General features: G+C 46.3%; 1 protein-coding gene across 3 annotated transcripts in view; it reads right to left on the reverse strand.

The window, feature by feature from the left end:
* The window catches only part of LOC129336141 (calpain-13-like), a 148,111-nt gene that overhangs the window by 42,415 nt on the left and 79,780 nt on the right, over nucleotides 1-25,916 (reverse strand). For all 3 annotated transcript variants that reach the window (XM_054989364.1, XM_054989280.1, XM_054989199.1), the window contains exons 8-11: nucleotides 17,506-17,591; nucleotides 5,632-5,706; nucleotides 4,586-4,734; nucleotides 994-1,139 (exon numbers count right to left, since the gene is read on the reverse strand). In XM_054989364.1, the coding sequence (XP_054845339.1) occupies nucleotides 994-1,139; nucleotides 4,586-4,734; nucleotides 5,632-5,706; nucleotides 17,506-17,591 (456 nt within the window). The remainder of the gene's footprint in view (nucleotides 1-993; nucleotides 1,140-4,585; nucleotides 4,735-5,631; nucleotides 5,707-17,505; nucleotides 17,592-25,916) is intronic.

The following is a 25,916-nucleotide window of genomic DNA, read 5'->3' on the forward strand; positions in this document are numbered from 1 at the left end:
TGCTCAACAACTTTGCAGTCTACTATAGAAAAGTTATGAGATGTTGATTCAAATTTAACTACCAGCTTGAGCTTTGATGATGATGGTGGGGTTAAACAACTGCTGAGTCCATATTGCAAAGAAGCTGGGTTGTTGCTTTTTTGTAGCTTTTTCTTCATGTGCTCATAATAATCCATTTTTGCCATGGCTTTGATCAAGCCATCAGAGAGCCACAGTCGACTGCCAGATTAACTGTGGGGAGGTGGTACTTGTCAGGATCTAATATGTTTTAAGATTCCTTGGCCAGAGTTACGCCATGTTTAATCTGTAGTTGTTAGCTTTTCTCCCTCCAGGTCCAGGTGTTATTTTGACCGCACTTTCCATGGGATAGAATACTCTTATCTATTTCTACAGCCAGAGACCTTGATGGGCCAAGCCTTCCCACAGCAAAGTTCCCATCGTCCTGGAAGATGGGCGGGGGGGGGGGGGGGAGGCTGGGAGTGAAGGGTTTGATGTATCACCAGTTTCGTTTTCTTCTCTCATTCTCAACAATGTATGTGTTCAGCCAAGATCCTTTCTAGGCCTTGGAATATAGATACTTGTGTCAGAGCCTAGTCTTTCAATATACCTTTTGAAACCAAGAAACTGTGCTTCTTGCAGAAGGGGGAGACGGACTCTAGATAACAGGGATTCCATAGTCTGACAGTACTTAGCCCTGCAGGTATGTTCAAATGCATTGCTGGCACGCAGGGCTGCATCTAGAACTTCACGCAATAGAGAAGATAGCCCCCATCCTGAATCTTCACTCTAGGCCCCCATTCTCTGGAGTAAGTGGCTCCATAGAGGAAATGGCCAACCAAGGTTGTTCCTAAATCTTAAATATATATAGTAAGCCTTCTTATGTTTATAGGGGATTGAAAGAGAAGGAAAGAAAGACAAGAGGGATGTGCAAACATTTTACTGATAAAAATGAGAACACAAACATAATAAAAACTTGAATCTGGAGTTACTTACCCCAAATATCCGGAAACCAATGCGCAGTAATTGTGAATTGTGTCTATTATTCAGTGGCTTTTGCATCAGTGATACCACAACATTATAAGTTTTCAGATCAGGCTCTGGCACGTGGATGGAATACTGAGCCTTTCTTGAAGAGCCACCTGTTGGGAAAACCAGGATTATTGACACACATGTAACGATTTAAATCCATGTGCTGTATCCAATGAACCATGATTTCAGAAAGGAACTTTCCCATTTCCCCCTCCCACTACAGGTCTTCTTGCCTATTTCCCTGAAATGTTACCCCCTAAGGTCCAGGGAACACCGTAGAGTTTGCAATAGAACGGGAAACTGGTGAAAATCATCCCTCTTCTGAGGGCAGAAAGCTAACAGTGGATAAAGCCACCACAAAAGGCTGGATTGATTAAGGCCTCTCTCTCTCTCTCTCTCTCTCTCTCTCTCTCTCTCTCTCTCATCAATTGCTCCTTTCATGTTCTTTTATGTGCATGGTTCTGTGAGAAAAGCAAGCCAGTACATAGTACAATCCTAAACAGAGTTGCACACTACTAAGCCCATTGATTTCAATAGATTTAGAAGGGTATAACTTTGCTTAGGATTGTACTTTAGCATGACTGCACCCCTATTAGGGTTGCCATTCCCCTTCCTGGGGGTGCGGGATCCTCTGCTCTCACTCTCCACCCCCGCTTACCTGGCTGGCGGGAGAGGCACAGGCTTCCCAGGGGCACGTTCCTGGGTGGTGCAGCATGCTCCCGCAGGCCCAATCTGGCCCAATCCTGTCCTGAATCAGGCTGCTGAGGAGTGGGGGAGTGCTCTCACCGTCTGTAGCAGCCCGATCTGGCCCAGAGTGCTCTCTGGAGTGCTCTCAGGGCAGCTGCAGCCCACGCAATGATGTCACTTCCCAGAAGTGACGTTATCGCACGGGACCAGGAGCCTTGCGTGCTTTGCACATGCGAAAGACAACAGAGCAGGTAGGTCCCAGGTCTCCCACCTCCCGCCGGGAGAACAGGGGGTCTGGCAATCCTAAACCTTATCACATACAGATACCTATGCTGCACCAATAGAATAGCTCTGTAAGGATCTGGAGGTAGTGATGGAAGAAAGGGATGCCTCAGTTGGCACCATACTAATGTTCAGGCACATAAACTGATAGTTGCCTTCAATGACATCATCCTGACAGAGCAAAACTCTTGAATGAGTATCACCACCCCACCTCACCCCCGGACTGATGAAAGATCATGAAACCTGAGGGGACTAGTTCTTCCAGGGCAGCTGTCTTGCCCTCTTTCACACAGGTCTCAATCATGTACACCAGGTCCATATTATTCATTGTAAAGTGACATTGCAGTATTGCAGTCTTATTACTGATGGACCTGCATATCTGATGAATCTGCATATCACTCCCAGTATGCAGACTGTCCACTGGTTGCTGATCAGCTATGGGGCTCAAAGCCAAGCTAGAAGTGATGAATTACACTTGCCTGGCAAGTGAACAGACTCACATGTATTCCTCCCTGTTCACTTGCCATTCACTTGCGCTCCACTTGATCAAGTGGAGAGCAAGTGAATGGCAAGTGAACAGGGAGGAATACACAGGAGTCTGTTCACTTGCCAGGCAAGTGTCATTCGTCACTTGTAGCTTGGCTCTCAGTTCAAGGTTCTATCACCTGCAAAGCCCATCAGGGCACTGGACCCATGTACCTGCAGAATCACCTCTCCTGCTATGTTTCACTGCTCATTAGAGCAAAGCTTTCTGAAGTTGCATCCCTATAAACAGGTAAAATCAGCAACTGTCCATGAACGGGCATTCCCTTTGGTAGCTTTCATGCATAACATTATAGAATGTGAGAGCCAACTGCCTGAAGCCATTAGGAAGGACCCAAGCTTCTAGCATTTTGCAAAATGTGTAAATCAGAGGGCATTCTTGTCAAGAGAGTAAAGCCATGGTGTAATGAATCAGCTCTGATGGTAATCTCTATTAGGGATAATGGATTTTATTTCTTCCAGTTTTTCAATCCCAGCCTACTGCATTATGTTGTTTTATTAGGAATTTTTGCTGTTAGAACCAAATTATATTTTGTATATTTTGTAATTGTTGAATGACTGAAAGCTTTGTTTTACTAGGAATATTTCCTATTATATTCAATTCAATATTTATATTCAAATGTTATACAAATGTTAACATATTTTATAATTATTTTACTGAATAGTTCTATTGTACTTGTAATCTGCTTTGAGTCCCAGTGAGAAAGGCAGACTATAACTGAAAATAAGAAAGATAAATAAATAAGATAAATACATAGTAAACTAACTCATTGTGCCCATTCATGAAACACATTAAATTACAATACAAAGAAGGAAAAGAAACTGTAAATTATTAGCGTATTTTAAATTTTATTTTTTCCAGTTAAGGCCTTGACATAGATTGGAGTAAAATACAGGGCTAGTTCGAGGGGAGGCAGGGGGGGTAGTCAGCCCCCGGCGCTGCCAGGGAGGGGGCGCCAGGAGCAGCTGCCAGCTGCCGGGAGTGCGCAGGTGGCAGCGCGGGCAGCCTCCCAGCCCCCCACGCTGCCTTTCGCCTGCCCCGCAGGATAGGGGGCGGCTGGCTTGCCGCGCGCCCCCTGTCCTGCGGGGCAGGCAAAAGGCAGCACGGGGGGCTGCGAGGCCACCCGCGCCATTCGCCTCCCCGCAGGACAGGGGATGACCAGCCGCCCCCTGTCCTGTGGGGAGGCGAATGGTGTGGGCGGCTTCCAAGCCCCACATGTTGCCTCTGCCGGCGCACTGCGTGGGCAGCACGCTCCGCCCTGCGCGATGATGTCACAGAAGTGACATCATCACACAGCGCCGGGAGTGCGTGCACGCTGTGTGCACGCACAAGGAGTTGGACTAGGGTTGCCCTGGGTGCTGGCAACCCTAGATCCGGCCCTAGTAAAATATCAAGCTGTTTCCGCACGTCGTTAGAGGTGCGGTTCACCCACAGAACTGTGATTGCTTTTTCTCCAAACATGAACATGCTATCATTAGCCAGTGCATAGAGATTTTATGCTGAGTTTTCTGTGGATTTACCAGACTGCACTTGCTCCAATTTTTGTTGTTGTTGCGTGTTTCTAACAGGTTTTGGGTTTTTTTGCACTTTTTGGCATATGAATGCTTCAAGCGTTTCTGAAGAAACTACCCCTGCTTGCTCAGTTTCCGCCCAGTTGTTCCCCATACCTCTTGCCCTTCCTCCTTTATATTTTTATCCAGTTGCAGAAGCTCACTTGCAATAGTAGCTACATACCCTTTTCTAATTTATCATTCAGTATTCTAGCACAATAACGCATGTACCAAAGAAATATTTTTAAAGGGCTAAAACACCTTTTGTCAATGGTGACAAAAGCGTCCAACCTCCCTTCCAAAACTGCTTTTTTTGTGGTACATACAGAGGTTTGTGGGTGGGTGGGTACAAAGGTGTGTGGATACTGCATGCAGAGGTTGAGCTGTTGGTGCAATTCAGCAAAATACAGATCTACAGTGGGGAAAAGGTGGGAGCAAAGTGCTGTGAGGAAACGGCTTAAGTATAGGGCTGGGATAGTTTTTACAACATTACCAGAGCTTCCTCCTCCTCGGGGCCATTGGCCGACATGCATGTCCAAGGACCATGTTGCATTGCTGTGCTCTCCATAGTTCAGGAAAGTTGGCACATTATTACAAATGCACAGGGAGGAAAAATTGTCAATGAAATCTTGATATGATATCCTAGTAAAAGATAAAACGTTTCAGTCAAATTCATTTAACCTTATGGTTGTGGTCACTTCTAAAATGCCTACGAATTTTGAGGAAATTTCATTATCCCACTAAGGCCATTCCCTAAGGTCATCAGGAAGCCTATATGACTAAACATATTAAAATAGTAGAAAAGAAAAAGTGGAATTGCAAGTTTCAAAGAAAATTCAATGAGACGTCCAAGAGTCCATCTATTTTTCTTAGAAATGAACTAGTCAGTGTGGCATAGTGCGGCTAGAGTGTCAGACTAAGATCTGGGAGGCCCAGGTTCAAATCCTCCATCTGCCATTGAAGCTCACTGGGTGACCTTGGGCTAGTCACACCCTCTCAGCTTAACCTACCTCATGAGGATTAAAAAAGAGGAAAGAAGAACATTGTGAGCCACTCTGGGGAAAGAGGTGGGGTATATATAAAGCAATAAATAAGTACAGTAAGACCCTCAACAGTGACCTACTGCAAAAATATATATTCTGGTCATATAGGCTTCCCAGTTGCCTGCCAGTGGCGGGAAATCTCCTGGGGGTTTGCCCCATTGCCTGAAAATTGCTGGTGATTGGTGCAAGGTAGCAAATCCTCCCCCCACAAAGCATGGGAGTATGCCCATGGCTGGCATGATGACGTCACTTCCCAGAAGTGCATGCTCCTGTGTTTCACTGCATCCAATTTTGGCCCCAAACTGGCCAAAATTAGACTGGCTCAAAGCATGGCAACAAACCTGTGGCTGGCGTGATGATGTCACTTTTGGGAAGTGATGTCATCGCACCTCTTCTGGGGTGCAAGGAGATCCCAACAGGTAAGTCCTAGGCCCTCCTCCCCCTGGGAACCCTAATTGCATATGAAACACATCAAATCATATCTTTGTGAAAATACCAGAATTCGCCATCATTCTTGTTCTGATAGTAATGGTTCTTATATTCAACTGGAACTTGATCCCACTCCACCGAACTGTAAAACAGGAGAAAACCAGTCATCATGCATGAAAGACACAGACCATCTATTTAGTTATCTAGATACTTTAGATTGTGCCCATATATTGTCGAAGGCTTTCATGGCCGGAGAACAATGGTTGTTGTGGGTTTTCCGGGCTGTATTGCCGTGGTCTTGGCATTGTAGTTCCTGACGTTTCGCCAGCAGCTGTGGCTGGCATCTTCAGAGGTGTAGCACCAAAAGACAGAGATCTCTCAGTGTCACATTGCCTGTGACAGTGCCTGTGACACTGAGAGATCTCTGTCTTTTGGTGCTACACCTCTGAAGATGCCAGCCACAGCTGCTGGCGAAACGTCAGGAACTACAATGCCAAGACCACGGCAATACAGCCCGGAAAACCCACAACAACCATTGTGCCCATATAGTCCATTAAGTAGCTACACATTCCAGTTTAAAAGCAAAATATAATAAAGCTAAAAACAATAATCAGACAATAATTTGATAGTTGTTGTGGATTTTCCGGGCTGTATAGCCGTGGTCTTGGCATTGTAGTTCCTGATGTTTCGCCAGCAGCTGTGGCTGGCATCTTGAGAGGTGTAGCACCAAAAGACAGAGATCTCTCAGTGTCAGTGAGATATCTCTGTCTTTTGGTGCTACACCTCTCAAGATGCCAGACACAGCTGCTGGCAAAACGTCAGGAACTACAATGCCAAGACCACGGGTATACAGCCCGGAAAATCCACAACAACTATCATTCTCCGGCCGTGAAAGCCTTAGACAGTAATTTGCTCCATCTAAAACAGGCAAATTTTATCTCCTCTAGAACACTGGCCTATCAGCTTCTCTTTTGCTCAGATTCAATATTAGCAGTCAAACGCCTCCTCCCACTGAGGGGTAGTTTATAGATATGATATCATAACACCCTTCCTCATATAGCATAAGTGCAAGGCACTGCCTGGCCTGAAATAAAACTATATGGATGCCAGCTGGGCAAGAGCTGGAAAATATTTTGGAAGGAAGTCAGAGTGGCTGGCTGACTAAAGACCCCCTCCAGGTCCCAGAAAGATGCATGATTTAGGATAATGAGGCTCTCAGGAAGCTCCTGGCTAATCTCATCCATATCCTGCCTCACTTCCCTCACCCATTCACCTTGATTAAGCAACACCTAATGCTATTCAGCAAATCTGGTATCTTTTCCCATCTAGTACTCAAAGGGTCATCAAGCACCATTTACACCTATAGTCCTCCTCAGGAGTCTCTCCTGAGCTCATTATCCACCTCCAGAAAACCCATCAAGTTACTGTTTATAGGGCAAAAATGTCAGCTTAAACCCAGGGAGCATTTTGCTCTATATCTGGACTCTCTAGTAGAGATGGGCACAAACCTAAATACAACCCCCAAAGACTTATGGTTCGTGAATCAGGGTTCATGGAAGCTCCTTTTCACCGAACTTCCACGAACTGTATACTGGTTCGTTGGGTCGTATTTAAAGGGGCAGTTTAAATGGCCATTACCCCAGGAAAATGGCCATTTAAACTGCCCCTTTAAGGGACTTGCAAGGGCAGGTCCCTTTAAACTGCCCAAACCCCAGCCCCCTACCCCCTACTTCTCCACTTCCCAGCCCCAGCCCCAGCCTCAGACTTACCTTCCTCTGTGGCACGGCATCCTTCCTCTTCTCCCAGGAGGGGCGGGAAGGCCATTTTTGGCCTCTTTCACTGTCTTGGGGGCCCGCAGGGTGGTGGCAGAAGCTGAAAACAGCCTCCCTGACCCTCAAATGGCCAACACGGCAGCCATTCGAGGGGCAGGGAGGTCAAAAACGGCCTCCTCCGCCACCTTGGGGGCCTGCAGGGTGGCGGAGGCAGCCGAAAACAGCCTCCCTGCCCCTCAAATGGCCACCACAGCAGCCACCTGAGAAGCGAGAAGGCTGTTTTTGGCCTCTTCCGCTGCCCTGTGGGTCCCCAGAGCAGCAGAAAAGGTCAAAAACGGCCTTCCCACCCCTCCCTGGAGGAGAGGGAAAACACCACACTGCAGGGGAAGGTAAGTGTGGGGCTGGGGCTGGGGCTGGGGGGTAGGGGGGCTGGGGTTTGGGCAGTTTAAAGGGCCCCCCTTGCCGGCTGCCGGCTGATAGTTTAAAGGGACCTGCCACTTGCAAGGCAGGAGAAGGCCCTTTAAATTGTTAAATGCCCCTTTCCCTGCCGCTGTTAAGGCCGGAAAGGGAGCATTTAAACCCCACGAACCATGAACCATGAACTAGTTCATAACTGGTCCAGTTGCATGGTTCGTGGTTCATGAAACCCATGAACCACGAACCTCCTTGTAATGATTTCAAGTAAATGTGTGCATGTATCTTTAAATGCATTGTGTGAGATAGGTGAAGAGTAGGGGTGAAAGAGAGGGATGAGTGAGTGATATGATTGGTTCATGACTGAGAGTGTGGGCGGAGTGATTGAAGTTTGAGACTGGGCGTGGAGAGCAAAGTTTCAGTCAGAAGAAAGCAGGCTAGCTGTGTGCTGCCTGAGTATGTTGAAGTATTTATGAGAGAAATATAATTTGTATGGAACCTGAACTGAGCATGTTTGTGAAAGAACACTCAGTCAGGGAAAGAGAGGCCAGCTGTGTGCAGCCTGAGTAACTTTAAGCACGTCTGGGAGAAACATTGAGTCAGAGAGAGAGGCTAACTGTGTGTAAGGCCATAGAAGAGATCTGTATGAATGAGTTTAAATGAAGTAACTTTAAGAACCGAGAATCACTTTTATGAAACCGATACGCTTCTTTTAAAAATAAAAGTTTGGGTCCATTTGGGTCTCTTCTCTGTGAAATGTTGCTACCTCTGCAGACTTCTATCCTTGAGACTGGTAACCATTGCCTTCCCCAAAACGGCTTTCTCCCTCTCCTCCCTGATTTTCTGTTAGCTAGCCCTGCATGTGCTGTGTGTGATTTTTGTATGTTTTTATTTCTCTTTTTATAAAAATCTTTCCGATTAAACATCTGGCTGGTTTATTTTGAGAGTTCTCTAAAGGAACAATCCCCATAAACATAGGTGGAGAATCCCAGTTACTCCCTCTCACTTGTCTCCTTTAAGCTAATTCCCACAACTGATGGTTAATTTATTTCATTATTGTTTTGTATATTGATTTTAGTATTGTTGTTTTCTTGTTTTTATTGATTTTAAACTGTTCACCGCCCAGAACCCCTGGGGATGGGCGGTATATAAATCGAAATATAAATAAATAAATAAATAGGAGACTGCCTATTTGGGTAACATCAGTGTCACCTTGTTGCTCTTCAACCATTTGGCTATGACCTCCAACAATGGCCTAGGCATCGCCAGATCAACACATGCCTCCTTCCACGCTGCCAGTGCCATTGCCAAAGAAGGCTGCTCAGCTAGGGCCCAGTGGCAGCTGCATGAGTATGAGGGGTGCACTTTCTTCCATGCTATTCCTAGTGGCTCCAGGGAAGGCTGCAGAGGCATTCTTGCGCTGGGCAGCCAGGGCATGAGTGAGGGGCAGTGTGCCTTCTTTCATGCCACTCCTGCTGCTCCAAGGCAGGCTGCTGGTCTTGGATGTGGCAGCAGTAGCACAAGTGTGTGACATCTGCTCTTGTGTTGCCCCTGCCGGTTCCACAGAAACTCTACAGCCCATCTTCAGTTGCAAATTATTGAGGAAAGCAAGAGCCCAGTAGCACCTATAAGACTAACAAAATTTGTGGTAGGGTATGAGCTATCAGGAGCCACAGCTCACTTCTTCAGATACCTCATACCCTACCACAAATTTTGTTAGTCTTATAGGTGCTACTGGGCTCTTGCTCTTTTCTACTGCTACAGATAGACTAACATGGCTACCCATCTTGATGTTACTGAGAGGAAGGGAAGAAAATGAGGAGAAACAGCATCTTGTTTTTCCTGCAACCGACAGCCACTTAAAAGCCTAACATTCTGTGCTATTATTTTGCAGCCTTGATGGCCACTGATGAATCTGAATTTGACTTGTTAGGACTAGAAAGTTTCACATTCAATTTTAGGTCCTAAAGATGTTCTTTGTTATTAGAATGTAGCAAAGACACTATTGAAATCAATGGTCAAGTTTTCCATAACATTGAAGTTTGAGTAAGGAACTGATTCTTTCTGGTTACAATCCTAAGAATGCTTTCCTAGGAGTAAACTCCCTGGAATAAAATGGGGCTTACTTCTGAGTAAACCTGACTAGGATTGTTCCCTACTTCTATATGGACAAAATTAGGTGAGACACTGATGATCCATATTGATTGGATCTTCCATCCCTTCTGCAAATTTTAATTGCACCTGGGATTTTTTTAAAAAAATTGGAAAAAAATAAATGTAATAGCTTTTAGCTGGGCTTTAGACACATCTGTGTTGTTTACCACATAGGGTTGCCAGGCCTCCTGGAGAAAAACTGGGGAATGGGGATTGTGGGGGCAGGGGCATTCGGTGGGGGGGGGACTTAGCTAGTCCTTGTTCCATCATTCCTGGCATGACAAGGAAGAGCTCTGGCGAGCGCTCCCACATGCCCCAGAACTCCTGGACCCATTTCCCATGCTTTCCCCACACTGCAGCCATGTGAGTGGTGGCAAGGGGCAAAGTCATCCCCCTGGGCAAAATTATGGAGTAGATTCCAGCTACAGTTATTTTTGTTCTTACTGATTTCAGTGGAAGTATGAAATCAATAGGGTAAAAAAGTAAATAATTTGTTGGGATATATTCATAGTGCTTTCAGTGAATGTTTGTGAGCTCTTCTTTTCAGCCTCCCCCCCCCCCCGATGGCAGTTCAATCATTCAGTGTTTGTTCTCCAAGCTCTTCTTTCAGGCAGGAATATAGAGATCCACAATTAAAAATGGGTATCTGTGGTCCAATGAAAAGCTACCTAACTGTGCTCTAATGGCCAGGCCACCTTGCCTCCTGAATTCAGCTCTCCTTGACTGTGCCGCATGTGGCACTAAATTATAGGGGCAGACAAAAAGTAAACCCTGGGACCCATTTTGGTGTGCCTAAGTAGGCTCAAGTAATGGAACCTCAAAAAACCCCCACTTTATTTCTTTTAAATGGTCCCATTCACAGACATGCACATTGATTGCTAATGATTTCCTTTGCTCTTTTCAAAAATGGCGCACCGAGCTCACTGGAAAAGGAGATGCAATTGCTCTACTCAATTACTCCAATCAAACTTCTCTGCCTTTATAAGAGCACTGCTATTTTGGATTATTATACGTCAATCAAATACAAAGCCACCCAACTGATCTTTTCTGACATGATTACTTTTCCAACATTTGGTTTAATATTTGGTTGCATGATTATTCAGGCACAAGCCTCAGAGAATAGACAGCATTGATTTATTCTCACAAAAACAGGGCTTCTCACCTGTAACTGTTGATCATCAAGTCTCTTCTGTGCAGACACACATTGGGACTGCGCAGGTGCAGGCCAGCCGCGGAAAAGATTTTTCTAGCTTTTAGAGATGTGAAGGAGACATTCGGATCCACCGTGCATGTGCGCCGGTGTTCCCGCCAATTTTGAATGTATATATATATCCGAACATCCCCGGCATTCCTTCAGTTCACCTGAGCTGCCGGAGAACCAACTCAGTTAACCAAGCACTCACAGCGGGGTAGGTGGGAGGGAATGTGTGTCTGCACAGAAGAGACTCGACGATCAACAGTTACAGGTGAGAAACCCTGTTTATTGTTGTCGTCCTTCTGTGCAGCCCCACATTGGGAGAATAACTAGCATCTCACCAATGGGGGCGGGTGTGAGTGTCTACTTGAACAAAGAATGCAGGACAGCCGTGCCAACAGCTGATTCACGCCGTGCATTCACGTCCACAGAATAGTGTTTGATGAAGGTGTCTGCAGTGGACCATGTCGCAGCTTGACAGACGTCCTGGAGCGGCACTCCTCGCAGGAAGGCAGCAGAAGCAGCTTGTGCCCGAGTAGAATGAGCGGTAACTAACAAGGGGCACTGGACTCCAGCTTGCTGATAACAAAGTTGAATTGTAGACACAATCCAGCGAGAGACGGATTGGGCAGAAGCAGGTGAGCCCTTGCAAGGGCAAGAGTAACACAAAAACAGAGCAGGAGATTTCCTGAAACATTTGGTGCGATGTAAATAAAACAATAAAGTACGTTTCACATCCAATGTGTGTAGCGCCCGTTCCCCTGGGGACAAGGGGATCGGAAAGAAAGAAGGGAGGACCACCTTTTGCTGTAGGTGAAATTTGGAGACCACCTTGGGCAGAAATTCCATGCTAGTGTGGAGCATGACCGTACCAGGGAAAAACTGCAGGAAGGGAGGATCACACCTCTGAGCAGACAGCTCCCCAACACGCCTAGAGGACGTGACTGCCACCAGAAAGGCTACCTTCTGTGTGAGTAAAGGCAAGGGACAGGTGGACAGGGGCTCGAAGGGCCGGAGCATCAGTTGGGAGAGTACCAGGGACAGACTCCACTGAGGAATCGGCGGGGCCCTAGGAGGGAAGGTCTTGAACAGGCCCTTTAGGAACTGCTTGGAAAGCCAGTGCGTAAAAATGGTCTTCCCATCAATCTGCTCATGGAAGGCAGAGATCGCAGCCATGTGTACCTTAATGCTCGAGAAGGCAAGACCCTGCGAGCACAAGTCCAGGAGGTAGTCCAGAATGATAGGCAAGGGACAATCAAAAGGAGAAGCCCCCCTGGGGGCCAACCACCTGGAAAAATGTGACCACTTCCTCTGGTAGGATAGCCTGGTTGATTGCTTCCGGGCATTCAGAATGACCTTAAGAACCTCTGAGGAGAGGCCTACTCCGGAGCGTACAGGAGCCAGGCAGCCAGGCTCAGAACTGCCACATTGTGGTGCCTGACCCCGTCCCTGATCAATAGGTCCGGGGCAGGTGGCAGCGCTATGCAGCGTCCCTGTGAAAGGGAGAGTAAGAGAGGGAACCAATCATGGCGAGGCCTCTGAGGGGCAATCAGGATACAGTGGGTGTTGAAGGCCCTGACCCTGGAGAGGACCTTGTGCATGAGCGGGAAGGGCGGGAAGGCATAAAAGAGCCCCGGGGACCAGGGTATCTGAAAGGCATCCCCTAGCGAGTGACGGCCAATTTCGGCCCGGGAGCAGAACAGCGGGGCCTGCTTGTTGTGGGCCGTGGCGAAGAGGTCAATGAGTGGTGTACCCCATGCGCGGAAGACTAGGCGGAGATAAGCCCTGTTGAGGGACCACTCGTGTTGAGGCAGAAACACCCTGCTCAGTGTGTCTGCTGCGGTGTTGAGCTCCCTGGCAATGTGAATGGCCCTGGGAAGGACGTTGTTGACAATGGCCCATTTCCAGAGAGTCGTTGCTTCCCTGCAGAGCTTGAGTGAGACCGTTCCTCCCTGCTTGTTGAGGTAATAGCAGGCCGTGGTATTGTCCGACAGGACCTGAACCCTCCTGTTCCGAATGACATCTGAAAAAGAAGCAAGGGAGTAACGGATCGCTCAAAGCTCTAAGAGGTTAATGTGCATGTTCGCCTCAGTCGGGGACCAGATGCCTTGGGCTGACAGCTGCTCACAGCGCCCTCCCCATCCCAAGTTGGAGGTGTCAGTGAAGACGGTGACCTCTGCCAGGAAAGGGCCAAAAGGACAACCTTCGGACAAATTCTCAGGGACAGTCCACCAGGCCAAGGAACGCTGTATCACCCTGGGGATGGAGAATTTCTGATGCTGGCCCATAGTGAGAGGGTTGTACCTCCAGACGAACCAGTTTTGCAGAGGCCTCATGCGCAGGTGTGCGAAAAAAACCACCCCTGTGGAGGAGGTCATAAGGCCTAGCAGTGTTTGAATTAGGAGGGCAGTTTGAAACCAGTTGTGCACGAAATGACGGGCTAGGGAAGAAAGCCTGTTCAACTGATCCGGGGGTAAGTAGGCCCTTCCCCATGGCGAGTCAAGATGGACCCCTATAAATCTTATGGCCATGCCTGGAGTTAAGACAGACTTGTCCCAATTAACCACCAAGCCCAACTTAGCTAGTACAGACAAAGTGAGGGCAATATGGTCCCGGAGAGAGTCAGCTGAGGGTCCCACCACGAGCCAATCATCCAGGTAGGGGTAGACAAAGCATCCCCTGGACCGTAGATACGCTACCACAGCGGCCATGTACTTCGCGAAAACCCTGGGTGCAGAGGCTAGCCCAAAAGGCAACACTGTATATTCATAGACAGAACCCCCATAGACAAACCGCAGATACTTTCTGTGGCCCTCAAAGATGGAGATGTGGAAGTAAGCATCTTTCAAGTCTAGAATAGCTAGCCAGACGCCTACTTCCAAGAGCTCTATGACCCTTGTCAGGGTCAGCATCTGAAATTTCTCAACCTTTAAGAAGCTGTTTGGGCCCCTAAGGTCTAAAATGGGCTGAGACCCACCATCCTTCTTATCTACGAGAAAGTATCTTGAATAGAATCCCCAAGGGGAGGTAGCGACATTGACCACCCGGACAGCACCTTTGTTCACCAAATCCATAACATTATTGTGTAAAACAACATTCCAACATGGAGAACAACGGGGAGGGAGAGAAAGGGGAGGTGCATCAGAAAATAACAATTTGTAACCATGGGCCACAATAGACAGGACCCAAGTGTCAGAGGTAACAAGTTGCCAACAGGGCAAAAAAGGCCGAAGCCTGTCCAAGAAATGGGCAGCAATGAGAGTTTCATTGGAGGCCAGCTGGGGAGCGTCCAGGCTTAGTCAGAAGACAGAAGGCTTCTGCACGGAGGTCGAGGGTTTAGGTGAGGGGGGCTGCTGCCTCCCCTTGGACCGGCTGGAGCGCCTGGAAGAATGATGTTGCTGGGTTGAGTAGGATCGGTGGCCATAGGGCTGGCCCGAGAAGAAACGCCCTTGATGCTGTTGGTATGGCTGGTAAGGGGTCTGGTAGGATCGGAACCGATCGTAACGATACCTCGGGCCCGATGGCTGTGCTGAAGGAGCGACTCCCAGGGACTTGGCCGTTTGCTGGTTTTTCTTCATCAGCGAGAGGGACTCATCCGTTTTTTCTGAGAAGAGCTGAGGCCCCTCAAATGGGAAATCCTCCACCTTCGCCTTTTTCTCTGGTGGTAGGGCCGTGGACCGGAGCCAGGTGTGTCGACACAAGACCACCGAAGTCGCCATTGCTTGCACTGCAGAGTCGGAGGCGTCCTTGCCCGCTGTCATCTGCTGCTTCGACAGCTTCATGGCCTCGGCCTGAAGGGCCTTGACCAGGTGGCGACGATCCTCCGGGAGGTCAGAGAGGTAAGAGGACAGCCTTTTCCATAAGAATAAATTGTAGGACCCCATTATAGCTTGGAAATTCGCTATGCGGAATCCTAAGGAAGCGGATGAGTAAAGCTTCCTGCCCATGCCATCCAGCTTCCTGCCTTCCCGGTCTGCCGGAGCCAAAGAGGAACCGTATCGGAACCGAGCCTGACCTTCCTCCGCCACGATGGAAGAGGGCTTAGAGTGAGTGAAAAGGTACGGACAGTCGTCCTGTTTCAGGCGATAGTACCTTTCGACCTTCTTTGCCATTGGCGGCAGAGATGCCAGAGCGCAAGAGCATTATCTACAAAGTCCTCCACAGGAGGGAACGCCACCGAGGCAGGGGATCCCGAGTACAACACCTCCAGCAGCTTGCTTTTAGGCTTGGAGGTCGTGGAGGCAACATCTATCTCCAGCGCAGCGGCCATCCTGACCATCTGTTCGGTGAACATTCTGTAGTCGTCATTTGGGGACGACGAACGGAGCTCACCCACGGTGTCATCCGGGGAAGGATCAGAAGCCACATCCGAGGAGTAATCGGACGGGGATGCCAGGCCCTCTTCATCCTCGGAATCTGAAAATTCAGCTGGGGTCTGCGTCGGAACCGAAGCCGGGCGTCCGGCCGGAGCCAATGGACAAGGCCCGGGAACCAAGGGATGAAGTTGCATTCTAGCCGCAGGAGGAGCAGGTGCAGGTTGCATGGTAGACGGAGACAGAGCAGAAGACAACGGAGCCGATGGATATTGCAGGACAGGAACGGACTGCTGAATCCAAGCCACAAAATCCTGCCAAGTGGTCATGTTCCCCAATCCAGGGACAGGTTGCTATGGAGGTAGAGGAGCGGGCACTTGAGCAGGCCAGCGGAACGGTGCCGGAACCGATGAGGCAGACTGCACCGGAACGGAGACCTCAGATGGCACTGGAGCGGATGGCAGGGAACGTTCAAATGACTGATACGGCTCCGAGAGAGGTGGGAATGGTATGTAGTCCTCCGATAGTGCCGGAGGAGGTGTACAAGGAGGCGACGGGGTATGGAGACTCACCACATCGTCGTCAATCAGAACCAGTCTGGATGGCGAACCGGGTCGGACAGTCAGGGTCGGAGATGGGACACGACCCTTGGTCTTTGACTTGGACTTGGCCTTTTTAGATGGGGGCTCCGAAGAAGCCTCGGCGGCCGAAGTCTTTGATGATGGCTTCGAGGATGATTTTGACGAGGAGCGCTTCTTAGCCTTCCGGCTAGAAGGGTGATCCATGGAACAGGAGTCAGATCGGCCCTCCAGAACGGGTTGCCCCGTCAGTTCCGAGGGGAGCGGCTCCGGCGATTTTCGAGACGGTGCCAGCGAAGGCACGGCGGAGCGGGGCTTATCTCCCGACGAGCCTGATGGCTTGGGGGGCAGAAGGTTTGCCTGGCCTTCCGATCACTTCTCGTTTTCAGGGTAAAGGCCATACACACCGCACAACGCTCCACAATATGCCCCTCACCCAGGCAGATGAGACAGAGCTCATGGCCATCCAAGTGGGTCATCTTCGTGCTGCACTTCAGACATTTTTTAAATAAGGCTGTCTGAGACATTCCGAATGATATTTTTCACCAGATGGAGTACAGGAAAATATCGTACAGCACAATTCACGATGAAGAGAACTCCGAAGAGGGGCTGAGAGAAAAACAAGTAAGCTAGAAGAACCTTTTCGACGGCGGCAAAAAAGGAACTGAGGGAATGCCGGGGACGTTCGGATATATATATATACATTCAAAATTGGCGGGAACACCGGCGCGCATGCGCGATGGATCCGAACATCCCCTTCACATCTCTAAAAGCTAGAAAAATCTTTTCCGCGGCTGGCCTGCGCCTGCGCAGTCCCAATGTGGGGCTGCACAGAAGGACGACGACGATCTAATATTCCCTACAAAACTGTCCTTGAAAAATGTGTATCACAAAATGTGTAATATTTGAAAAATTAAGCAGAAAAAGCTTTGTGCCTTTAACAGCATGTCTAGAAGAAACTTTCATTGCAGGGTTACTAACCTTTTCTTTCATAAGAGCTACTTCTGAATAATGAAAAATGTCCTGAACTACTTCTCTCCCTCCACCCCCAACATACCCACAGACACTGGCATGTTCCAAATTTTCTTCTCTCCTAGAAACAGAATATGAACTAGGAAGATCAGCAAAAGGAAGCAACCAGTTAAACAGCTCAGAGAAAAATCATGAAATAAAAGGTTTTCTTTTTTTAAAAAAACCCTAGAGCTGATTTTCTTGTGATCTTTTCCTGGGTCTTCTAGGGGATGTCAAAGCTACTTTGCAGCAGCCAGCAAGCTACCCATGGCTCATGAGAAACCTGGTCTGGACAAATCTGAGATTGCCTATAATTCTCTATTGTGATACTGGGCTTGTGAGACAGGACAGGAGTGAAAGATGTGACTTAATCTCAGTCAGAACAAATGGAGGTGATTTGGAATAAACCGCTGTAAAATGGACTCTTGGAAGACAATTCTCGCACTAAGACCCTAAAGGTTTTAGCTTTCTTATATGAGAAATTCTTGAAAATCATTATCATACCCATCACTCCAAGGTCCTCTCCATTCCCCGTGGCCCCAAGGATTCCATATTCTGATTAAGCATTCCTTTCTGTCCTTGTATGGTACCTATAAAAAAACATAACCTTGAATGTCTAGGGTGTTCAGCTGAGAACAAAACCATACAGACAAATTTGCCTTTATTCTTCAGAGAATTATTTTAGCTTTTAACCTTGCCTGCCTGCAGCTAAAAACAGTGGCTTTGAGCATAGTTAGGCAACTTAAATCACTTTGCCTTCAATGGCATTGAAGCAGTCTAACTATGCCTAGAATGACGGTCAATGCATCTCTGCTGCACTGTATGGGAAAGAAGCATAAGGGAGAAGTAATTTTGTCCAAGACAGCAGAGTGTCATTAATGGGTATTATTGTGGCATGGATGGATGGAAAGTTTCAAATTCCTGTAGTTAAAAATGTGTTAGTACAAGGGTTCTGGAGAAAATATATGGACATGTAGAAATGACAATGTCCTGACCAGGATAGCCCAGGCAAGCTGGATCTTGCCAGATCTTGGAAGCTAAGTACGGTTAATATTTGGATAGGAGACTTCCAAGGAAGACCAGGGCTTCTATGCAGAGGTAGGCAATGGCAAACCATCTCTGTTAGTCTCTTGCCTTGAAAACTCCACTGGGGGCTGCCATGTCACCAGAGATGATGTGGAGACCTGCAAGGACTTCCTCACCATTCCTTCTTTCCTTTCCCTGCTCCCCATAGCCCCTTTTCCTTTTTCTGCTTCATTCTCTCCTTCCCACCCACCTTTGCTTTCCTCCTGTCTTTCCTGCCCCGCCCCCCGCCAGCAGCCTCTTCTCTATGGCCCAGTTACAGGGTGCCAGGTGAGTTGGGCCCAGTTGTATGGGGCACTTCCCTTTTCCCTATATTTCCTTCCCCATGCTATTTCCTCTTTCTCTTCTCATGGTAGCCTCCATTGGCTCACCTTTCCCTATATCCTTCTCTCCTTCAAACCTAGTAAACAGCTTACTTTTCACCTGCCCCCCATCTTCAACTATATTTCTTACTTTTAAAAGAGTTTTATAAAATAGAAGCAAAAAAAGATGAAGCATAAAAATACAATAACCCCAAAACTAGCCAAATAGAATCAGCTAGCAGAAAAAAAAACAGTAACAAACCATACAAACAGAACAGAAAATATACATAGAAAGAAAAAAGAAACTATATATAAACTAAAAGAAGGCTTCCGATTTTTTCCATAACAAATATTAGTATTTTCAAATTTCGTCTTACTTTATGTTAAACATAAAAGTTCTCCTTTTTTCTCATGTCCCAATTAGAGACAGGCACGAACCACAAAAAAAACAAACAATGAGATTTGTGGTTTGTGGGTTTTCATGAACCAGGAACCACAAACTGGCACAAACTGGGGCAAGTTCATGAACCAGCTCATGGTTTGTGGTTCATGGGGTTTAAATGCCCCTTTCTGGCCACTTAGCAGCAGCAGAGAAAGGGGCATTTGACAGTTTAAAGAGCCCTTTCCTGCCTTGCAAGGGGCAGGTCCCTTTAAACTATCAGCTGGCAGGTGGGAGGAATCCCCCCCACCAGCGGCCATTTGAGGGGCAGGAAGGCCGTTTTCATCCTCCTCCACTGCCCTATGGGCCCACACAGTGGTGGAAGAGGCATTGAAGGATGGTGGTTGTGCAGTTCTGAAGTTGTCAAATGGGATACCAGATACCATCTGGTTCCCATTTGGATTGAGAGGAGTAAGTTGACAACTTCAGAACTGCACAACCACCGTCCTTCAATGCTCTTGAAAAAGAGATCCCGAAACAGGACAGCTTGTGCCCTGTTGAGAGTTTTGTGGATGCTTTTCTCCCTGCAAGCTCGACATCCCTACTGCGGATTCTCCTGCCCGGGAGTTGTCTCCAGAACGGAACTCGTCAGGGACCACTGCAGAATAATAAGAAGAGAGACTTTTCTTGAAACTGCCTGAGAGACTTTCTTGGGACTGTGAACTTTTTGGGAGAGTTTATGTTATTGGGTCTGTGCATTCTTGTTGTTTATGAATTCTGAAAACATAAAGCATGTAGCACTTTATTGTCATGAGAGTAACATTGAGCAGTTTATTGAGTAATTCATTAGGAATTGTTGGTCCATAGACCATTTTGCTGTGAGTTGAACAGTAACAAGCAGACAGGCCTGGGTGAATCATGCAACTTACGTGGTATCAAGTCACCTGGTGATTGCTGCTGGGCCTGACTCCAATGAGTCCTCCTTTATAGACCAAAACAGCCCTGGAAAGAGCCCTGCCACCCCCCACTGCTGACTTTTAGTGACAGAAGCCAAACCTGGAATATTGGCTGAATTGTTATGGTTGCCTAGCAACAGCCACAGAGGGCATCTGGTTAAAGTACAAGAACTCATTTTATTGTTTTTGATCTTTTAACCCCCCCCCCCATTTTTTTTGTTTGTTTTTAGATTTCAAATTTTTCTGCAAACCAGGGGCACTTTTCAGGTGTGTAGGAAGATCTGTCTTGTCTCTTCATGGTTCCAGTCTCCAGATTTAACTATCCACAGACCAGGGCCATTTGGGTGTTAGTATACAAGATACAGTGAAGAGCTTGGACCTCCTGTAGTGTAATGGAAAAGTGATAGTAGTAGTATCATTGTTAATGAGCTGGATTTCAGAGAGCAATCCTAAGTAGGAGTAATTCTCATGTTATTCAACAGGGTTTACTCCAAAGAAAATGCCCTAAAAATTGCAGCCACTATATCCTCCAGGAGCAGTGCTGAAAAATTGCCTAGAGGAGGATGTTGAGCATAATCTTTCAGCTGATAAGGTCCCTACAGATCCAAGATGATGTTTTAATAAATGAAAAGAGATTATGGACTGTACTACTGTGTATAGTATGTACTATCTACTGCTATATGTATGATCCTGCCCTGGCCTGGATAGCCCAGGCAAGCCTGCTCATCAGATCTTGGAAGCTAAACAAAGTCAGCCTTGGTTAGTAATTGAATGGGAGCCTCCAACAAAGACCAGGGTTGGAGAGGCAGGCAATGGCAAACTACTGCTGATAGTCTCTTGCCATGAAAACTCCATTGGGGTCACCATAAGTCAGCTATGACTGGACAGAACTCTCCACCATCAGCATGTATTATCTTACTACATAATTTCTGCATTGTTTAACATGTTGTTTTAAGATTTCTACAGTCCTAATGATATGATCATTGGATTCCCCATCATGTTGAATGCATTGACTTATACTGTATAACATGCCTGGAGGCTCAGTGAGGAAGGCAGACTACAAATAGTGTAAACAAAAATCCTGCAGTGAATTATCTGACCATGTAAGAATCTCCTAGATAGATATGCCATAAATTTTAAGACGTGTCACCTTGGAATGTAATCAATGAGTTCTGGATTCCGTTTCCAGCTGGATGATATTAACAAGATGCTCTACCCCTGGCAGATACGTAAATGTTATCTCTTCAGTATCAGTCTGTGTTTCCCTACCAAGGCCATTCAGCTGCCTTTACAAAATATTGTTTGCTGGTTTTTTGCCATCAAATCATAGCCAACTTATGGTGAACGCAAAAGGCAGGGTTTCCCAACCTTTTTGAGTCTCAGGCACCTTTGAAATTCTTTCTGACACAGGGTGGTGGGCACAACCACAAAACAGCTGCTGCAAGAGGCAGAACCAACCTTAACATATCAGGGAGTCAGGTTATGCAAAAATCTAATAATAATTTCAACATTTCAGGCAGAAGCTCTAATTAACAAGATACCTTCTAAATTGTTGAAAAATAATTACTTGCATACATTCAGGTTACCTTCAGCCACACAGTGAAGATCCTTGTGCTGTGGTGGTAGCTGCCAAAGAAGTGATTTTTTTCCAAATCTGTACAGCCAATGAGAAGTCCTGCTGGGCAAAAGCCCCACAGACCCACCTACTTTATAAAAAACACTTTGCGGGTGCCAGGGAAGGCATTGATGTGCAATATGACACCTGCGGCACCAACTGAGGAGGACCCCTGCTGTAGGGTTTTTAAGGCAAGAGATGTTCAAGGGTGGTTTGTCATTGCCTGCCTCTGCGTAGTAGACTTCTTTGTTGGACTCTTGTTCAAATACTACTAACCAGGGCTGACTCCACTTATCTTCTAGAATCTGATCAGATTGGGCTATCCAGGTCAGCACAAAATATTGTGCTTCATTTAAAATCACTGGGCTTTTATTCTCTTTTTATAAAACCATGGAGTCCTAATGACATATCCTGAGGTTGCTTTCACATGAGGACAATTCCCCATTTTGCTCTCATTGCTGTTGCAAATGCAGAGGCCTTCAGGGTGACAACAGAGCCTCTGCACAGAGATATTCTTAATCCTTTCCCTCTTGCCTTCTCCACTTGCAGGCTTTTGACTTGTTTAAAATCAGTAGATCACTATAATGTTATGCTTTCATAACAATATACCTACTATTGATTTCTTTTTTAAGAAAAAGCCTACCAATGGTGGGGGAGAGAAATGGTAATCATGAGGGAAAATTATACTCAATATGCTTTGGGTACAATCCTTCAGGAAAGATTGTACCAAAGCAGGTTTGGGAAACTGCATTGTGGAATCATAAAAAAACCAGAAGGTGAGTGATGTCATGCAGAAATCCAACCACCACCATCACTGCAGCTGGAGGGTGATGCAGAGTAAAACTCAGGTCAAAATTCCAAGCTGTTCCGTCATTTAGAGCAAAGGTAGTGTTTCCCTCCTCCCTTTGAAAAGGCCAATTTACACATGCAGGCAAGTTGCTTTCTTTCCCCCTCTATTTTTCTCTGCATCATCTCATGTCTTGTAAGAGAGTGTGAAGTTCAGTATGAACCAGGCTGCATACAGAGACAGCCTGTGGTCATTGCTTCTGTTGAGATGTCTCTTTTTGCAGAAGCTGAGAACATGGAAATGTTGGACTAGATCCAGCGGAAAAACTTGCAGAAGGATTTGGCATGGTGGAATTTTTCCCTGCCTCTTCCAAGCAGCCTGCTGTTTGTTCTAAAAATCCTCAGGAGAACCCCACAAACAAAATTAATTGCCACGTGGGACACCACAGTGCAGAGTGAGAATCACAAGCTGCCAATGGAAAGAGAGGGGTGATTTTTCCCGATACCCACTTAGTACTGTAGCACTTCATACCATGGTATATTTTGTTTGTGAGTGTTTCCTTTGTTTGTGAGGATTTTCAGGACAAATGGTAGGTTGTCTGTCTGAGGAAAGAGAAGATGAAGAAACAGCTGCTCTGCCAGCTCTTTCTCCAAACTCCTCCAACTGGATCTGGCCCATTGTATCTGACTCTCAAAAGTTTAGACCCTGAAAATCTTGCTGGTTTCTACAGTGCCACTGGACTCATATCCTGTTTTCTACAACCTATATATGTAAGGGGATCACTCAGAGAAAACTGTGGTCATTTTCACAGATGAGACGAACTGTAGCTTTTGGCTACTGTTGATTAGAGAGTAATCCCAGAGGATAATGATTATCATGTATGCACACATCCATGCCATTTACATAGTCTCTGATATCATGTACTGATCTCATGCCATGCTCATATTGTTGTACTTTGTAATGTAGTCACACAGTCATGCCAATGTTGGCCTGCCGAAAACCGAAAGTGCCTTGCTTGCTAATGCTGATTTCACAGAACAAGTAACCAGCCTGTTATCTCCGAAAATATGCTTCACTGACCTTGCAGCTGCAACCAGAAATGTAACCGTTTCACAGGGGAGACAGAGACTTTGATTTCTTTGTAATCTTCTACCTTTTTCTGTCCAGACTAAGCTATTGTGTTCTCACGTAACTTCTTAGGTTTTCGCGCCTAAATGCAAAATGCTCCAAGGGAGGGGGAATAGTGCTCCCTATATCAATAGTGCCTTTGCTGAATAATCATTCCTGCCAACTTTTCCATCTATGGATGTACCCATGAACTGAATGGACCTCTAAATAAAAGTATTTCAACCAATGCACTGGATTGCTTGCTGTGAGGGGCTTGGGGATCTATCTGCCATGGACTGCCATCCCTAGAACTGACAATGAGACTGTACTTATGTCAAGAGAAAATACTGGCAGATACTTTGAGCCAATACTATCATTGGTATTCTGCCATATCTAGTCAATGATTAATGCAACAGCATTATAAAAGTTTCTTACCTAACTTTATAGTTGTAATAACAAGGCTCATATAAAGGTATTAAGAACAGATCAATCATAATAGTGTGTGAATGCTATGGTCTACTTTTTAATTCTTATATTCTACACATGGCTAGTTTAATTCTAGCCCTTCTAAGAGGCTGTCTCTGAGGTTGTATCACATTTTCATTGTAAATGTAAAGTAGAATTCATGTCCTTTGGTTTTTTCTCCCACAGGCTACAGCTCTTTGGAACTCATCACTGTATGTATGTATGTATGTATGTATGTATGTATGTATGTATGTATGTATGTATGTATGTATGTATGTATGCATGTGTATGAATGTGCTCATGAGGGTTACTGAAATTGAAAGCAAAGAGCTTAGAAGGGTATAACTCTGCTTAGGATTGTACTGTCATCTCCCAGAAGAACAAGTAATGCCAAAGGGAAATAATGCTATGTGGGGAGAAATCATTATCATGTATGTGTGTTATGTGCCGTCAAGTCATCTCTGGCCTATGGTGACTCTATGAATGTAAGACCTCCAAAACATTCTATCTTTAACAGACTTATCATGTATACTTGGACATAAATCCCAATAATCCAAGGAAAGTGTGCACAGGATTGTGGCTAGGCTTGGTTAAGGTCATTGTCTGCCAGGGCCTCTGTTTTGTAATTCTTGGTATTAGGATGGCATGAGCTCTGCTGTTGCCTGAAAGTAGAACCACTGGTTGCAATAAATCCTCTGCTTTCTTTTGAGCGCTGGTCTCCCTCCCTACACTAGAAGATGATATTAATATTTGGTCATTTGGTTAAGCTTGGGAAGGATAAACCTGGAGGGTGAAGAAAATGACTCATCCACTGCTGAACTCCTGACCTTGCACTTTAGTGTATACAGACTACTTACCAACAGCTAAAGCAGCTCAGTCTTGGGTTACGAAGAGTAAGCCACATCTTTTTTGTGTTGTCAGCATAACTCCAAGATGCTACACTATCATCCTTTAAGGGATGTACAACTCTATCATGCCTCATATCAAGAAAAAGAACATGCACATCTTTCTTCAACAGTAAACTTGCATCATGTGAGGCTTTTTACACACAAGGGTGATGTTTCCTTTGAGCATTTTTCTTGTTATAAATAGAGGCTTAATATGTGGTATGACTGGTCATTGTTCATGCAGAGGCAAAAGTGGAAAGGAGGCATTTGTAATGTAAATGAACCTTCTGGCCATTATAGGTTTAACCTTACAAAACTAGTGAATTAAGAGCTGCTTAACACCTCATGAGCCCTGTTTTTCTATCACATTTGATCTCAAACAGCACAACTTTCTCTCCTACTGCAATCTGCTCATTATGATGTATTGTGGCTCATTCCTTACTGAAGTGCTTTTTAGATAGGAGCTGTGTAGCACTGAAGAAGTTGTATGGTTCAGAGTATGACACATCACTGGGTGTGGTTCTAATAATCACTGCCTGGTTCTAATAATCCACATTAATCTTTGGGGGGAGATGTGCTAGCCAGAGGACAAAAACTCTGCTAAACCCTCACTTCACATTTCAGGACTTAGAACTGCCAGCCAGCCAGGGAGGGGGGAAAAACCTACCATAGTTTTTGACTCCTCAGTTCTTTGTTTGCTTTTGGCTGTGCTCTTTAGGTCAGTGATACTTACTTTATTTACTTACTTATTTGCTTCATTTATGCCCTACATTTCCCCTCAATGGGGACCCAAAGCAGCTGACATCATTCTCCTGTCCTGTATTTTATCACAGCAGCCCCGTGAGGTAGGTTAGGCTGAAAGTGTGTGACTGGCCTAAGGTCACCAGCAAGCTTCCATGGTGCAGTGGGAATTCAAACTTGATTCTACCAGATCCTAGTCCCATACTCTACCCAGCTCTTCCATGCTGGCTTTCACCAGGATATCGTCTCAGATGGTCTGGAAGTCAAACTCCCTGCCCATCAGATGCTCAGGAACCATACCCATAACTTTTAGTTTAAAAAACTGGTACTTTTGATGGGAAGGGGGCCACTAAGACCAGTGAAAATATCTTTGCCTACCAGCACAGATGTGCTCACTTCCCCTCACCAGCACCCCTTCTGCCCCTAACTACTTGCCAGCTCCTCTGTCCCAGAGGACTGCTGTGTAAGGCCCACCTAGAGCTGCTCCTCATTAGCAGCCCTCTCCTCCTGTAGGCCCTCCTTCATCCAGAGACAGCAGCAAGATTTTACCATTATAAGCCTTTGGGAACAAGGGTTCCATGGTGGGCCCCTCC

The sequence above is a fragment of the Eublepharis macularius genome, chromosome 1, assembly GCF_028583425.1.
Source record: "Eublepharis macularius isolate TG4126 chromosome 1, MPM_Emac_v1.0, whole genome shotgun sequence".
Classification (NCBI taxonomy): Eukaryota; Metazoa; Chordata; class Lepidosauria; order Squamata; family Eublepharidae; genus Eublepharis; species Eublepharis macularius.